A 14,949-nucleotide genomic window follows, 5' to 3' on the forward strand; every position below is an offset into this window, starting at 1 on the left:
AGGCAAGTCGGAGGATTGGTTTGGCAGGCAGGCAGCGGGCGCGGCAGGAGTACGGTAAGGTAAGGTAAGGTAGCGGCGCCGCGGCACGGTTCTTTTGGAGTGCGTGCGTGCGTGCGTGCGGGCGGCGGTTCGGTTCGGGTCAAGTAGGTTGTTGCGTGCGTGCTAAGTGCGGGTGGGTGGGTGCTGTTGGCGCGGGAAAGGTGCGTGTCTGTCTGTCTGGGGTGGATTGTTTGTGAATGTGTCATGTTGATGTGGGATCATGGCAAGGCGCTGGTGGTTGTTGACCTGGCTGGTGGGAGCATGGTCGGCAGATGGGGACAACAGCGGTACCAGATTTGGTGGAAGGAAGCACCGCAAAAAATGGATGCAAGCAAGCGAGCAAGCAGCTGGCGACAGACAAGGTTCCAGCATCTTGTTTCGCCGCCAGCCAGCGGGTGGGCGATTGCATGGCATGGCATGGCATGTGTTACCTTGGGTGGTGGTGGTGGTGGTGGTGGGTGTCAGGGACCCAGGGAGGAAGCACGTCAACAGGCGAGCAACGACGACAGCCGGACAGACAAAAAAAGATTTATTTCGGCCGGCACGGCGAGAAGAATTGCAGTTTGCCGGAGCAGTGCCGCAGTCGTTGTGCATCAGCATCAGCGGCGTGGTGGACGGGACTGGCGCCGTGAAACAGGGTGTGGGAGAGGGTGGGCGCAGCGTGGCCACGGCAGTGTTGGCTGGCTCCTGGCCTGCCTCGTGCCTGAAGAGATGACGAGCGGCGAGACGAGACGAGACGAGAAGCGAGACGGACGGCTCGGGCGTGAGAAAGCTTGAGGGCAGTGATGCATGCGATATGGGAGAGGCTGGAGCGGGAGTAGAGTACGACAGAGTGGGCGGATGCAGCGGCTCTGCTCTGCTCTCTTGGTACGGCCCCATGGGTGCATATGTATGTGGAGATTTGAATCGGGTCGCTGACCTCATGGGACGGTTGACAGGAGTGGAGGACAGGAGGCCAGGAGGTGAGTGACGGGATTTTCCCGTGCAGGAATTGAGAGGTGCAACAGTTCATGATGAAAGTCGTTCGGTCGTTGAAACTGCACTTTCACCACATTCTGCCTGAGCTGATGCCTCCCCTCCCCTGACTCGCTTTGCCTCGACTGGCTCGTGCGCTCCCGTCCAAATCTCGGACAAGGTGACAGGGAATGGAAGAGAAGGGCCATGTCTACAATGAGGACGACGACGAGCAGCGCAATCAATACATGTTGCTATCGTCTGGCTGCATCGCCGGGTGCATGTTCGCTGCCTTCCGTTCGGACCATGTTTGCATCGTGAGCAGAGTGGAGCAGGCGGGCGGGTCGTCAGGTCGTGGGTTTGGGCGATCAGGAACCCCCGCAATGGATCCATCCTCCAGGCCATCCACTGCTTCGCTCTGCACGCTACTGCGCTGCACCCAACACTGCCACCCTCTGTCTGTCTCTCCAGTACCACCACCCACGACACAACCACCATCTCCCATCCCATTTTTCGTCCAATCACCCCGACGCTCGCTTCTTTCTCCTCCTTCTACCCTATTCGACTGCGTCGCTTTGCTGCATACACACTTTTTTTCCCCAACCACTCTCTCTAACGCTCTCTCCTGTTACTTTCTCCCGCGACGCCTCCACCACCACCGCCTCCTCGTCCTCCTCGTCCAACTCCTATCGCTCTATCGCCCGGATGACATGATTGCGCCGCGCTGCCCTCAACTCGACAACCAACTCTACCGCTGCCGCCGCCGCTGCCGCTGCCGCTGCCGCTGCCAATCCCCCAGGCCAGGCTTTTGCTAGACCGCCCACCGACAACTAAAACGTCGCGGCTCCGTCTCATCCCAAATACTGCCCCATACCTTGGCTGCTCGCTTCACATCCCGTCTTGCTCGTTTCGCCTCCCCGACTCTGATTATCCTCCCCTCAGCCCGTCTGATCGCCATCCACCAACGCTGATCTCCTCGACCATCGTCTCTCTGCCTGCTGCCTTGAGCCATAGGCAGAGAGGCCCTTCCTCTCCCACTCGCCGGCCATGACCATGCTGCTTCGCCCCGCCACGCCGCTGTCCATCATCTTCTTCGCCGCCTTCGTCCTGCTGCTGCTGAGCACCCTAACCACCCCCGTCATCAAGGCCATCCCCCTGGCCAAGTTCAATGGCATCGACTTTGGCGTCTTTGGCTACTGCAAGGGGTCCGATTGCAGTGCCATGGGCATTGGATACACGGCCGGTACGTCTTCACAACCACCGACGCGTCCCTCTCGTTGCGACGCTAACTGGTACAGACTCAACCCTCTTTTCCTCCTCCACCGATGGCGACTTCGACCTCCCCTCCGGCGCGCGCCACACCTTGTCCGCCATTTTGGTAGTGCACCCTGTCGCCGCATTCTTGTCGCTCGTGTGCTTCGTTCTCGCCGTGGCCGCCCACTTCCACTCGCCCTCGCATTCGTCGCGATACCTCATGGGCTTGCTAGTCCTCACTTTCCCGACACTTCTCGTGTCGCTGCTTGCGTTCCTGGTGGACATCTTGCTGTTTGTGCCGCACATGGCGTACGGAGGTTGGCTTGTGCTTGCAGCCACCATTGTTATTGCCGTCGGCGCCGTCATGACATGCGCCATGAGGCGCACTCTGGTCAGCCGAAAGGCCAGGAAAAAGAGAATCGAAGAGCATGCTGAAATGAATGGCCAAAACTACTATGCGAACCGCATGCAGCCGCCGCCCGTCACTGGTACCATCATCACCGAGGATCCCAACCTTCCGCGCGCCGAGTCGCCCCCGCCAATGCCTTCAATGTCGCCCTCGGACAAGGGAGGCTCCGACTTTGCAACATTTGAAATGCAAAAGTCGATGGACGACCGCACCCCTCTGAATCCCAAGAACGGGTCTGTTAGGAGTTCGAGCACAGAAAACGTGGACCGGAATCCCGGAAGATACTACGGCGAGGCTCCGCCAATGCCAGGACCACCGCGCGACCAATATGGCCAACCGTTGAGGCACCAGGGTTCAAATGGAACGATGCAGTCTGGTCGAGGAGGCGCACCACCGCCTTTCTACGGTCCTTCGCCTTCAAGAGGAAGAGGAGGATTCCCGCCGCGAGGAAGAGGAGGGTTTCCGCCGAGAGGAAGAGGTGCTCCTCCCGGCATGCGCGGGCCTCCTCCCCCGGGGTGGAACGGTCCCGGTGGCAGAGGCATGGGACCGCCAGGCATGGCCATGGGCCCGCCGCCTGCAAGAGGAGGTAGGGGAGGAGGACCTCCGCCGTATCAAAACCGGTTTTACGGCTACCCGGCCCCCAATGGACGTGGTCCGCCGCCAGGCGCTTTCGACGGCGCCCCATACTACCAAGGACAGGAGCAGCCCGCAATCATGTCCGGGCCTGAAAACGGGCCTATTGGCCAGGCGGTGGAAATGGACGCCCGGGTCGGCACTCCAAAACAAAACGTCGTCAACAACTACGGACTTCGGGACAGTGACGATGACCTCCGTGGTATGATAGGGCTGCAGCAGGGAAACTTCAACGGAGATGACAAGCCGCAAAGACAGGACTCGCAGTCGACTGGCAAGATGAGCCCGACGAGCGAGTACTCGCATCCTTCGCATCCAAGCTCAGTCTACGTCCCTCCGCGCCGTAATTGGACTGAAGATGAGTCGCCTCCTCCCATCAACCCCGCATTGCACAACGGCCAGGACCACTCCCCAGAGGAAAGCCCTCAAGAGGCTCGCGGACTCTCGCCCATCGCCGCCTCGCCCATCAGCGAACATCCTGCAGAGTTGTCCGCTGCCATGCCGCATACGTCTAAATCGAGCCCACACCCTGGACACGCAAGACAGCCGTCCGGTGATGATTACGTCGAGGACATGGACCCGCGATTTACTGAAAACAACACTCCCAACAATGCCCAAAACTCCAACGACCTACCTTCAGCATTAATGCCCGGCTACTCGCCGAACCGCTCTCAAAACACGTCTCCCATGGTCCCCTCGCCGCTCAACGTTGGCAATGCGCCCCCTTCGCCTCTGCCACCGCCGCAGATGGTGACGGCCGATGACATTCCCGATTTTGACGGACCAAGATCGCCTGGCGGCGAGTCTGACGCCTCTCACTTTACGTCCATCAGCCAACGCGGCGTCAACCCCAACTGGCAGCCGCCGCAAATGTCTGGTCCGCGGCCGGGCTACGGTTATGCACCGCCCCGCCGGCCAAAGCCAGAAGAAGTCGTCCTGGATGCGAATCCCGAGTTTAGCTTGCCCGGCGTTCCCGCTCCTGGTCGCACAAGAGACGTGCGCAACGCCATGAGAGGAGGGGGTCGGGGTGGCAGAGGGTTGCCTTCGGGCGCTGCAGCTTCAGGTGGCGTCAATCTTGGCGGTGCCGGCGGCAGCCGTTACCCTGGCGCTCTGTAAAGAAGCGTAAGCGGAACGGGACGGACGGAGCACCTCACGGACGAACGGCAGTCGTCTTGATGTGAGCAGGGCGTCTCTTGCGTTCGCCTGCGACCATACCGCGCCTTGATGAGCATTGGTGCTTGCCGAGTCCAATTTCGATACGAGATGGGTTCGTACGAGGAGGTTGGTGGTAGCTTTGCTTGAATTCTGCTGCACTTTAGCCGCTTCTCTTCTTCGGTCCAGCCGCCAAGTGTGCGGCGTTTTCCAGGACCTCAGCATCTTGAAAACAAAAATTTCCCGGTTTCTTCTCTTCTCTTCTCATCAACAACCCTTTTATCTGTCTGAGCATAGGTGCTGTGCTGGGTGGGTGGCCGCCTTTTTTCTGCCTATTTCTGCCTTGGTCGATGGATGATGGCATGGGGGCATATCTTGTTTGGCGGCGGCTTGCCTTGAGCCCTCTTCTTGAGCATACCCCCTTTTTTCCTTTCTCCTTTTCGTTGTCCTTTTCGACTCTTCGATTCCTCCTTGCCGTGTCAACCTCGACTCGACTCGACTCGCCGGCCGCCAAGAGTGGCCGGCTGGTCATCCTCCACTTCCTCTCTCTTTTCCGTCTGTTGATCTTACCAGGGCTCTTCCTCTATCTTCTACTCCCTTGGGCTTTATTGTACAACTCTCGTCCTCTCATCGAGCGTAGACTTGATTTCTGACTCTGTTCTGTTTACCCTCTTGCTGGCTGGCTGTATGCTTTCTTGTCTTTTTCTTTGCCTACTTTTGTTTTGCTACGCCCATCTGTCGATACCGCGTGGGATCAACCACGCTGTTTTGATCTCTTTTTCTTTGCCTCCTCCTCCTTCTTCTTTCGTGCTTTTTTCTTGCGTCTTCTCGATCAAAGTCGCCAGTCGGTTCTCTTTTGCCCCCCCCCCCCCCCCCTTTTTTTTTTCTCCTGCTCTCTCTTCGTTCATGACTACTACCCTCACCTCTTTTCTTTCCAAAAATCTTCTTTTCGCTTCTTTCGATTCCTCTCTTCTTAATCTGTGGATAGGATAGGATGGGATAGTATAGGGTGGTGGGCGAGGTAGCAGGGAGGTTGGAGCCAGCCTTGCTGCTGCTGCTGCTGCTGCTGCTGCAGCAGTCGTTGTTTACAGTCAGTCAGTCAGCCTGTCAGCCTGTCAGCCTGTCGTGTGTTTGTCTTGCCGTCCCGCTTAATGAAAAGATGATCCCCTTGATGCCTCGTTTCTTTCTTCTCTATCGGTGGCGGATGGACGGGTGGATGGCGGAAGTTTGTTGTAGAAAGAGGAGGAGGGGGAGGGGGAGGAGGAGGTAGTCGGTATGCTAAGGCGGCTGTGGATGAAAAGACGCAGATGGACCGGCGAGGCGAGGCGAGGCGGACCGTGGGTGGTGGCGCATGATGAATGAGTCTTTGACGCGCAGGAGGGTGGGAGGAGTGGTGGCGGTGGAGCAGTAGCAGTAGTAGGAGTAGCTGAGACTCGAAGTTAACTCGAAATCGAAGAAATGCAAACTTGCTTGGTCAACTCAACTCAACAGCCATGCACTTTTACCCTCGGTGTCTTTCGCTGTCCTGCCTGCCTGCCTTCGCTCTCGCTCTCGCTCTCGCCCCTGGCTTTGCTGTGTGCTGTGGTGGATAGGAAGAAGGTCGGTAGATAGCTAGATAGATAGCTAGGTAAGCGGGCAGAAGGCATGCCAGTGAAGCAACTCAGTCAGCAATGGGTCGAAAGTGATGATGGATCGATCTATGTATGGGTAGGGTAGACGGATCAATGATGCGTGGGCAGACAGACAATCAAGCAACCCCCATCTGCCATCCGTCCGTCCGTCCATGCATACATACACGTACCATACCTATGGTACCAGTCAGCCAGCCACCAGCCAGCCAGCCATCTCCTACTCGTTGCCACACCGACACGCGACATGCATGTGCATTCGTCACTCCATCGCGTCGGGGTTGTCTGGGCAGCGTGCGTGCGCGCGCGCGTGGGGCGCTGGAATGCTACCTACCCCTACCTACGTGCCTGGCTGGCCTGCATACTTACCGCATTACGGTAGGTTTGCCACGCATGCACGCCGCGTTGGATGGGATGGGATGGGACGGGACAGTGTCGCAGGCGTGCGAGCGGGCCAGGAGAAAGCAGTGGACTGAGAGAGGGCATCTCACGCGAGCAAGCAGGCGCGGCGGAGCTTGCAAAAGATGAAAAGGATGAAAAGGAAGGTCGCTTTTGTGTCAGTCCTAGGACTATGTAGAATGACTGACTGGGTCTGGTTGTCCGCCTTCATTCCTGACGCACAAGCAGGCAAGTTCAACACCTCGTTCCCTACCCTACTACGCCTTGCAGCAGCACCATCCACCCATCCGACTCAGGCCGCAGCCCAGCCGACTCTTGAAAAAATCCTTCATTCACAGTGCCCCCAAACGCCGCGCCACAGTATGCGTCCATTTCCTACCCACCTTACTCGGCCTTCTTCGCCGCCTCAGCCTGCGCTTTCAACCCAGGCGCCGTGCTGCCCCTCTCCTCCAACTCCGCCGCCCACAGCGCGGCCCCAACCGCATTCGTAAAAGCAAAAAACAAGCCGACAACCGGCACCAACTCGAGCGCCACAGCCGCAACACCGAAGCCCGCGTACGCGCCGGCGCGCGCGTCGACGAAGCGGCGCCGCTCCGCGGGGCTCCACTCCTTGAGCTGGAAGTAGCGCGCGTGCAGCTCGGGGCCGCGCTTGCGGCCCTGCGCGAGGATGTAGAGGAGGGGCCCGATGACGGGGAGGAGGTTGAGCGGGAGGTAGATGAGGGAGCGCAGGAGGGAGGTGGGCGAGAGCTTTTTGAAGGGTTTGCTGAGCACGGCGCCGAGGGCGCTGATGGGGTCGCGGCTGGGTTTGAGGGCGCGGCCGTGGGAGAGGAGCGTTGTTTGGTCGCGCGTGACGAGCGTCTAGGAGAAGAAAGTAAGTACAGGTACATACAGCCATGACGCGCAACAAGTGCTGGGATAGAAGTCGCAAACACACCCCGTCAAACGTATCCACGACCGCCTCCTCGACCCACAGGCCCCGGCACACAATATTCGAGATGGTGCTGCTCTCGCTCAGCACGAGCAGGATGGTCGTCAACGCCGCTAGCGGGCCGTTGACCAGCGTCAGCACGGCGGCCTGCGGCAGGTACGTGAAGAAGAACATGAAGGTCGTCACGCCCACGCCCGTGCTGATGATGGCGCCCAGGTGCGACGTCAGCGGCTTCCACAGACTGCGGTGCGTCATGAAGTAGAAGATGCCCTGCATGGTGATATCCGTTAGCCATCTTTCTGATTCTGAAAGGTGTGGATTGCCGTGTCTGCTCCTAGAGAGAGAGAAACTCACGCGGATGGGGTAGAGGTAGGTTCCTGCGCGCGCAGCTTCAATGGTCAAGCGGCGCACGCGGGTTGCTTCTTCCAAAACCATATCTTTCAATCGCGATGCCATGATGGATGTGATCTGATGGCGTGTCGAGCTTGTATAGCGAGAGATGTGAGGATCAGAGGTGGTTTGGTGGGGAGTGAGTGGTAAAGTAAAGCAAGGTGAGCTACAAGCTGCAGCCGGCCTTCCCTGTACCTTGCTGGCAAGGTTGATGACCGCCAAACGACGTCATTGTTAGGCAGGGCGCTGCATCAAGGCACGTGCGTTTCTTGAGCATCAAACAATGAATTTCAGTTGACACTTCTTTCGAGAGAAAATTGAATGTCAATGTGCCATGCTGCGTGCAGCATCGCCTGGCAAATCAGGAGTATAAGCAACCACAAATCAGTAGCTGTCTTGAGCCATACCGCGTCGTCGTGCCCTTCATTCCATGTAGCGCATCTTTTTCCGTGTCTCGATATTCCACCCAGAGGAAGTCCGTTCAGCAATCGAAAGCAAATGTCAAGCACATTTCCCCGCTCGAGTTCCAATCAAGTCGCTTTGGACCCGACTTCCCCACTATGTCTCTCGATCCAGCATACATGTATAGCCCGTCGCCCAGTGATGAACGGAAGCATTCCACATTGTCGCAAAAGATTCGAAGCCCTGCCTTCAATGGGACGGTCTCTTCATCGCAACCCCCACCTGAAATGCAAAGTCTGCCTCCAACGCCCGCCGTTGCGATCTTGTCCTTGGGGACGAACGGACCAGGTTCGCGGAGGGCCTTGGGTCTGCTGAGATTGTGCGGCTCACCGGGGACTTGAAGGTGGTGCCGGAATCTGTGTTTGGCTGTGCGCGAGGAAGGGACATCACATTGCGCATCCTAGCAGTGCCATGAAGAGTCTCCGGTCTGGTCGCGCCCACGTCGGTTCGAACTTTTTTGACGTACTTGCTCAGCTGCTGGCCGTGATTCTGGTCCTCTTCATCCAAGGATTCGAAGAGTCTCTTTTTGGTTTGGGTGAAGCTGCTATCGAAATTGTCGAAATCGACGGGCGCTGACGATGCTGGCAGGTAACTACCGGGAGTGAGCGGCGAGCGGATTCTCTGGCGCTGACCACGATGAACTCTGGGCGGTGCAGTCACCGCGTACCCCGTGGGAGTCTTTGGATCTGGGCCTTCCACGACTTCTTCGTGGTGGGACTTTGGTCTGGGCGAGTAGAATGGATCGTCGCTGTCACTTGGTTTTGTCAGCTTAGAAAGCCTGGAAAGATGGTCATGACTTGCAAGTGTTGATATATGATGGTCGACGACCCTTGGATCACTTCCTGTTCCTCTTGACCTTCAATGACATCGCCACACGCAGTCTCACTAGCTTCTCGAGCAAGTTGCTGCCGTTGCAAGTCGAGGACTTGGCACGTCAAGCTGCGAATCTGTCGCTCGTGTCTTTCCGCTTCCCGTGCTCGCCTCTTCACTTCCTGATCTTGTCTCTTGACTTTGTATTGAAGGTCGCGCACGGTTTTTGCGACATGGTCAGGAGGGCCGCGAGCAGAGCAAATCTGCCTCGCACGTTGAAAGATGTGAGTGACGGCTGTTCTCAGGTCGAACATTGGGTGAAATGGAGAAGAGCTGGTGGGGTTGCAGAATAAAGGCTTTGTGAGGGGGCTGGGTTAGTTTTGATTGATTGTGTGGTGGGTGACAGGCAGGAAGCGCAAAGGGAAAGAGCTACCCGGACCAGACCCAGGGTCCAGCGTCGTCAACAACGGAACCCACTGCAGATGACATCTTCAATCCTGTGGCGCTACATACATATCCAGTGGTGGGTATTTTTCAGCGTGGTTCACAAGAGACAGCATGTCGTCGAATAATTGGACCACAGAAAGCCCAGAAACAACCCAATTTTCAACTGGCAAGCCCTCCCATGCCCGAGCATCGCGTGGGTATATGGACTAGGGAGAGCAAGGTAAATACATACTTGCCATTATCCTCAACGCCATGCATTTTCACAAGCAGAATGCCTCGGCGCGACATTGCAGCCGTAACGCTCTACTCTTGTCTCCTCTTCATGGCCTCTTGTTGGATGCGGGTGTAGCGGGGCATGATGACGGGTTGCCTGCGAGCCCTGGCAAAAGCTTCGGTCGTGTCACGGTCGCTGTCTGTGCGAATGGTGGTGCCGATGGCCATGAAGAAACTGGGTCGGGTCAGACATGCAGTTCTGCGCCGTGGCCATGGAAAAGATTACGCACCCAAAAGTGGCCGAAGAACCCAACATGTATTGTCCAAGTGTCCTCATCATGCCATTGGGCCCGGGACCGAAGCGAATAATGTTGGTCGCGCCTGGAGCAGCGTTAACAGGGCGTCGGCGTCGACGCAGGCGCATGTGTAATTACCAAAGATGAAACCGATGATGAGGCCGACGGCTGCGCGGGGACGAGGTGTGAGTAGGAGAAGTGTCCAGAATCGGGTTGGCAGGCTACGTACAACCGCCCATCATGGCACCCATTTTGACTGGAGAAAGTTAGCCATGTGAAGAAGGACGGAGCAGGCGGGGAAAACGGGCTTGACGTACGCTTGTCAAAAGTCGAGGGGCCAGACATGGCAGGACCAGCTACGACGGGCATTTTGGCAGGGGATTGAATGCGGGCGACGCGACAGAGGAGCAGAAGCTGGCGCAAAGCGATCTGGTGATGGTGGTGATGGTGGTGGGACCGGGACTTGGTCTTGGACCCGTCCGTCGAGCTCAGGAAGACGTCACGTGAAAAGTGCCTGAGGCCAAGATGCAGTGCGGACGGGATCCAATAAGCGACCCGCGACAGGACAAAGCGACGGGGCGACAACTGGCAACGAGACACACACAGCGAATAGCAGGCCTACAGCAGAGCAACTCTTGCATCATGGGGATGCTGTGATTGAACAAGCCTGACAGGCAAGCCTGAGCCTGAGCCTGAACCTGAACATGAACCTAAGCCTGAACCTGAACCTGAACCTGAACCTGCACTGAACCCTAACCAATCCTAGCCCGAGTGAGCCCTGAGACTGAGCGACGCCGTCGGCTTCGTGCTTTTGCTCTGCGTCGGCTCTGCACTGCGCTGCGCTGCGTCCGTCTGCTGCAACACCACTCTTTTTCTCTCGTCTCTCCCTGGCCTCTACTCCATCCTCCACTCCCCTCACCTCGCCCTCCCAGTCAGTGCCTGCACGAGCCAGCATACCTTACCTAGCCATCGCCCTCTGCCGCCCCTAGACTCCCGTCGCTCTGCGCCGCGCCTCGCCCCAGCTCGCCTCGTCCGCCGTCTCCTCACTCACACGCCCCCGAGTCACCAACACGGGCCAGCACACGACCCTCGTGAGACCTGGCCGCCGCGACTCGACTCGACCTCGCCTGCTCTGCACCCACAACAACACCTCGTCGCCGTCGTCGTGCCTCTGCCTCTTCATGCCCCCGACCCTCTTTGTCGCTCCCCGTCGCCGACGCCGCTGAACGGGGCCCTGCCCCATCCTGTCTGACGCCGACACGCGCCAATTCAATCTCGGCGAGCTCCAGCGCTGCACCCATCTCCCTGTCCCATCGACTCGACGCCAACCTCCTCCATGACGGCCGTCGCTCCTCCCTTGAACTTCCAGTCGACTGCCAGATCGGGATGGAACTCCTCTAGCGCTGCGCAGAACGGCATCTCCCCCGCCGCCGACGACGTCTCCAGGATGTTCATGCCCTCTCGCAAAAGCGTCCAACGTTCGAATTCGTCCTCGTCTATTGCTTCCACTGCATCTTCATCCTCCACAATCTCCTCGTCCTCGGTCCAGACAAACGGCGTCCCCGCCAGCGCTCCCCCAGACGCCTCCTGGGGCTCCCGCAAGAAACCAGCCCGCGGTCTGTGGCCAGCTTTAAAAGCAGAACCCATTGCTGGACTGTCTACCGCTCGCCCCCAGTCCATGGCTTCGTCTTCCTCGACGGCTTCCTCTGCCGCTTCTTCGACATCTGCCCTGCACTCGCCTTCCTCGATGCTGCCCTCGCAACACGGTGCTTCCTCGCAAGCACAGCCCAACGGCACTCCCCGACAGCAAAATGATCCTCCCGCCATACTGCACCTTGTGCCGCTGAATGGAACTTTTGAGCGCAAGACCATCACCGTACCATACTTTCCCGAGGTTCTCCGCATCGGCCGCCAAACAAACAACAAAACAATCCCCACCCCTTTGAATGGCTACTTCGACTCAAAGGTCCTGTCGAGACAACACGCCGAGGTCTGGGCCGATCGTTCTGGCAAGATTTGGATCAGAGATGTCAAGTCATCCAACGGCACGTTTGTCAACGGGACTCGGCTGTCGCCGGAGAACCGAGACTCTGAGGCTCACGAACTCCGCGAGCAGGACATGCTCGAGCTTGGAATAGACATTATCAGCGAGGATCAAAAGACGATCGTACATCACAAGGTCGCTGCCAAGGTTGAGCACGCGGGCATATATCCAAACGCGAACAATGTGTTGGATTTGAATTTTGGGGACCTTGATCCTGCAGGGAATGGGAATCTCATGCCTTCACTTGGCCCAGGCCAAATGAGAGGGCGCAACGGCAGCACAGGGTCCATGATGAGCAATGGACGCCTCGGACCTTCCGCACAAAACATGGCTGGAAACAATATCAGCATGACGCAGCAGCGGCACTCCAGCTTTTGGTTACAACCGGTGACCATGGAGCAGATTGTCAAGAAGCTTAATGTAAGTGTGGTGGTGGTTTCTCTTAATCTTCAAGTCTGACACAGATACAGTCGGAGATGAAACAAGCTCGGCAGCAAACTCAGGAGCTGCACAGAACGGGACAGTACATCGAGTCAATACTCGCAAACGACCACAAGAAGGAAACGAGCAAAACCTCGGCGCTTGCCACAAAACCATCTCTCAAGACCGACATCAAAGCCCGGTTCTCTGACCCTCCAGCGCCACCACCATCGCAACCCCTGCCTGAGAAGCCAGACGCTGCGCAACCACCTTTACGCAGAATTGAAACTGAGAAGCCGAAACTGCCCAACGCCAAAGGAGAACAGTCGTCGCAGATCAGTTCCCTCGTCGAGGCCCTCACGTCGGCAAAGAAGGAGCTCGACGTTCAAAGCATTAGGTTGAAGGAACTGGAAGACATGTTGGTGCACGAGCGTCAGTTGCGAGAAAGCGCTGAGGAACATGTTCAGCGTTTGGAAAGGGGACACGAAAACGACTCGGTCTCGACAATCACATCACCTCAGACCAACGGCACACACGACATCGAGCACGACGAAAATGCAACAAGCAAAGCTGCTCGCGAAGACGCGACTATCGCCGAACCGCCGCCACCAGCGGACGCAGGAGCAAACACTACGCAGCTTCAACAACGACTTGAGTCCATGGTAGCTGAGATGGAGCGCATGAAGCAGGAAATGGGGTCGTACAAGCTCCGTGCTGAAAAGGCAGAGGCGGACAGCGCTCGCGATCGCCAGACGCTGGCTGAAATGATCGAGAGCATTCGCAACGATGAGTCGAAGCGGATATCCAAGTCTGCTCGCGCACGCGAAGATGCAAGTGCTGCCTCGATCGACTCGGCCGTGGGAGTGGATGGAACAGTCGATCCAACCATTGCTGACAGGGCGGAAAAGGCTGTCCTTGGCGACAAAGTTGCAGAGCATGGTGCGGCTGCACGGCAGTCAATTCTGCCCAATGGTCGGCCCGTCTCAGACACAAACGGCCACGCCAAAGACACTCGCTCGCAAGTGTTGGCGACAAAGTCGCAAGGTGGGGAGCAGCTTGCTCACGTTGGCCCGTATGCATCCATGGTTGGCGTCGTGGTTCTCGGTCTGAGCATCATGGCCTACATCAACGGCTGGCAAAAGCCCCTCGAAAGGTGAAACGCTCTTCACTCCGTGCATCAGAAGACCTTGGCTCGCGCCTTCAGCACCCCGCTGTCATGGGCATACACTCCCTTACTACCGACGGACCCAGGAAGTCTCCGATCGGGCATCCCGGTCAAGATGCTGCCGTCGAATCGCTCCGGATGCACTGCAGCCACGCACACAGCGCGTTCGGTTGGGATGCTTGCGCTGTTTGGTTCTGGCAATTCGTAGCCAGCCATGGACAGCATCGAGCTGAACCCAATGAGGGGATGATTCATTCCGCGCCCAGACAATCGACAACTGAGCCATGAGGCGCAGGCCACGTCGGAGAAACTTTTTCCACATTCTTCCCTCTGGGACACGAAATTTGTCTTTAATACGAGTAACGCAAATACCCTCGCTTCGGACCGGCTTTCTTCTTCGGAGATCAGGATTCGTACTGGCTGCCGTGGCATGCTCGGGAGTACCTCGATCGTGCATTCTTCTTCTCTTTAGAACACTTCCTCGTCTTCTCGACCTCTCGGCCTGTGTGTCCAGGCAAGGATTTTGAATTCATTTTCCACGCTCCATTCTGTTCGGACCGAGACTTTTCATAGCATCATGGGCACATGGATGGGGGCACACGGATGGAAAGAAACAAACAAATGGAGCATTTGGACACCTCAGCCTGCAAGAAGCGGGCGCGCGTTTGAGTTTGGCGTCGTCGGCGTTGCGGGGGGGCCTTCTTCAGTTCGCATTCTCAGTTCATATGTTGGTGGCGCGTTGTTGTCGAGTCACCGGTCGGCCGGTCGGGGGTGCGGCCAACGGACAAATTGGTTGCACTCTCATGAGGCAGAGATGGTGTAGGGCAGCAAAAAACTCCTGGGCTTTCCCTCTACGCTCCCGAATCCCGTTTCCCTACTTGCTTCCGCTTCTGTTGCTACTTGCACGCCGCCCTTGGCCTCGATTCTTTCTCACTCGTACCTCTCTGTCTGGTCTTGACAGTGCGGACCGTCCATATATTGAGCCGTCGAACTTGGGTTACACTTTTTTGAGCCTGTCGCTTGCGTGTTGTGTTGTGTTGGTTGCTCATCCGATGTTTTTTGCCTTCTTCGGTTTCCCCCACCTTTGCACGCTTCTCCCTCCTTCTCTCCCTCGTCCTCTCTCTCGTTGTCTCTTCGTTGTTGGGTGCTCAACTATACTATACTGTACTGTACATCCGTCCGTCCGTCCGTCCGTCTGGCCAGCCTATACCAGCCGCAGCCGCCGCGCTTCTTTCCATTCCTCCTTCCTTGCCTTGCCTTTCCTCTCTCTCTCTCTCTCTCTCTCTCTCTCTCTCTCTCTCTCTCT

General features: G+C 57.5%; 7 protein-coding genes across 7 annotated transcripts; 4 read left to right on the forward strand and 3 right to left on the reverse strand.

Annotated features, from left to right (window-relative positions):
- Positions 1-349: 349 nt before the first annotated feature.
- Positions 350-1,022, forward strand: J3D65DRAFT_624714 (uncharacterized protein). The gene has a single exon (XM_066800279.1). It carries the CDS (start codon positions 361-363, stop codon positions 814-816), a length of 456 nt encoding a protein of 151 aa, XP_066655343.1. The 5' UTR covers positions 350-360; the 3' UTR covers positions 817-1,022.
- Positions 1,023-1,053: 31 nt separating this feature from the next.
- J3D65DRAFT_370841 (uncharacterized protein) lies at positions 1,054-1,985 on the forward strand. The gene has a single exon (XM_066795705.1). The coding sequence runs from the start codon at positions 1,185-1,187 to the stop codon at positions 1,806-1,808; it is 624 nt and encodes a 207-aa protein (XP_066655344.1). The 5' UTR covers positions 1,054-1,184; the 3' UTR covers positions 1,809-1,985.
- Positions 1,925-4,505, forward strand: J3D65DRAFT_370803 (SUR7/PalI family-domain-containing protein). The gene is made up of 2 exons (XM_066795704.1): positions 1,925-2,236; positions 2,292-4,505. The coding sequence occupies exons 1-2, from the start codon at positions 2,041-2,043 to the stop codon at positions 4,403-4,405; spliced, it is 2,310 nt and encodes a 769-aa protein (XP_066655345.1). The 5' UTR covers positions 1,925-2,040; the 3' UTR covers positions 4,406-4,505.
- A 2,109-nt stretch (positions 4,506-6,614) lies between these two features.
- On the reverse strand, positions 6,615-7,925 carry J3D65DRAFT_624723 (uncharacterized protein). Its single transcript, XM_066800280.1, has 3 exons — positions 7,751-7,925; positions 7,403-7,666; positions 6,615-7,326 (listed from the first exon to the last, which is right to left on the reverse strand). Exons 1-3 carry the CDS (start codon positions 7,850-7,852, stop codon positions 6,853-6,855), a joined length of 840 nt encoding a protein of 279 aa, XP_066655346.1. The 5' UTR covers positions 7,853-7,925; the 3' UTR covers positions 6,615-6,852.
- Positions 7,926-7,997: 72 nt separating this feature from the next.
- J3D65DRAFT_370999 (uncharacterized protein) lies at positions 7,998-9,654 on the reverse strand. Its single transcript, XM_066795707.1, has 3 exons — positions 9,492-9,654; positions 9,085-9,414; positions 7,998-8,992 (listed from the first exon to the last, which is right to left on the reverse strand). The coding sequence occupies exons 2-3, from the start codon at positions 9,370-9,372 to the stop codon at positions 8,438-8,440; spliced, it is 843 nt and encodes a 280-aa protein (XP_066655347.1). The 5' UTR covers positions 9,373-9,414; positions 9,492-9,654; the 3' UTR covers positions 7,998-8,437.
- A 154-nt stretch (positions 9,655-9,808) lies between these two features.
- J3D65DRAFT_603214 (reactive mitochondrial oxygen species modulator 1-domain-containing protein) lies at positions 9,809-10,383 on the reverse strand (the record flags this gene model as incomplete). Its single annotated transcript, XM_066798191.1, has 5 exons — positions 9,809-9,953; positions 10,009-10,099; positions 10,153-10,182; positions 10,244-10,270; positions 10,332-10,383. 5 exons carry the CDS (start codon positions 10,381-10,383, stop codon positions 9,809-9,811), a joined length of 345 nt encoding a protein of 114 aa, XP_066655348.1.
- Positions 10,384-11,350: 967 nt separating this feature from the next.
- Positions 11,351-13,635, forward strand: J3D65DRAFT_553871 (cytoplasm to vacuole targeting Vps64; the record flags this gene model as incomplete). Its single annotated transcript, XM_066797152.1, has 2 exons — positions 11,351-12,478; positions 12,529-13,635. 2 exons carry the CDS (start codon positions 11,351-11,353, stop codon positions 13,633-13,635), a joined length of 2,235 nt encoding a protein of 744 aa, XP_066655349.1.
- Between the last annotated feature and the right edge of the window lie 1,314 nt (positions 13,636-14,949).

This window comes from Phyllosticta citribraziliensis (genome assembly GCF_038025025.1).
Source record: "Phyllosticta citribraziliensis strain CPC 17464 chromosome Unknown J3D65scaffold_6, whole genome shotgun sequence".
Classification (NCBI taxonomy): domain Eukaryota; kingdom Fungi; phylum Ascomycota; class Dothideomycetes; order Botryosphaeriales; family Phyllostictaceae; genus Phyllosticta; species Phyllosticta citribraziliensis.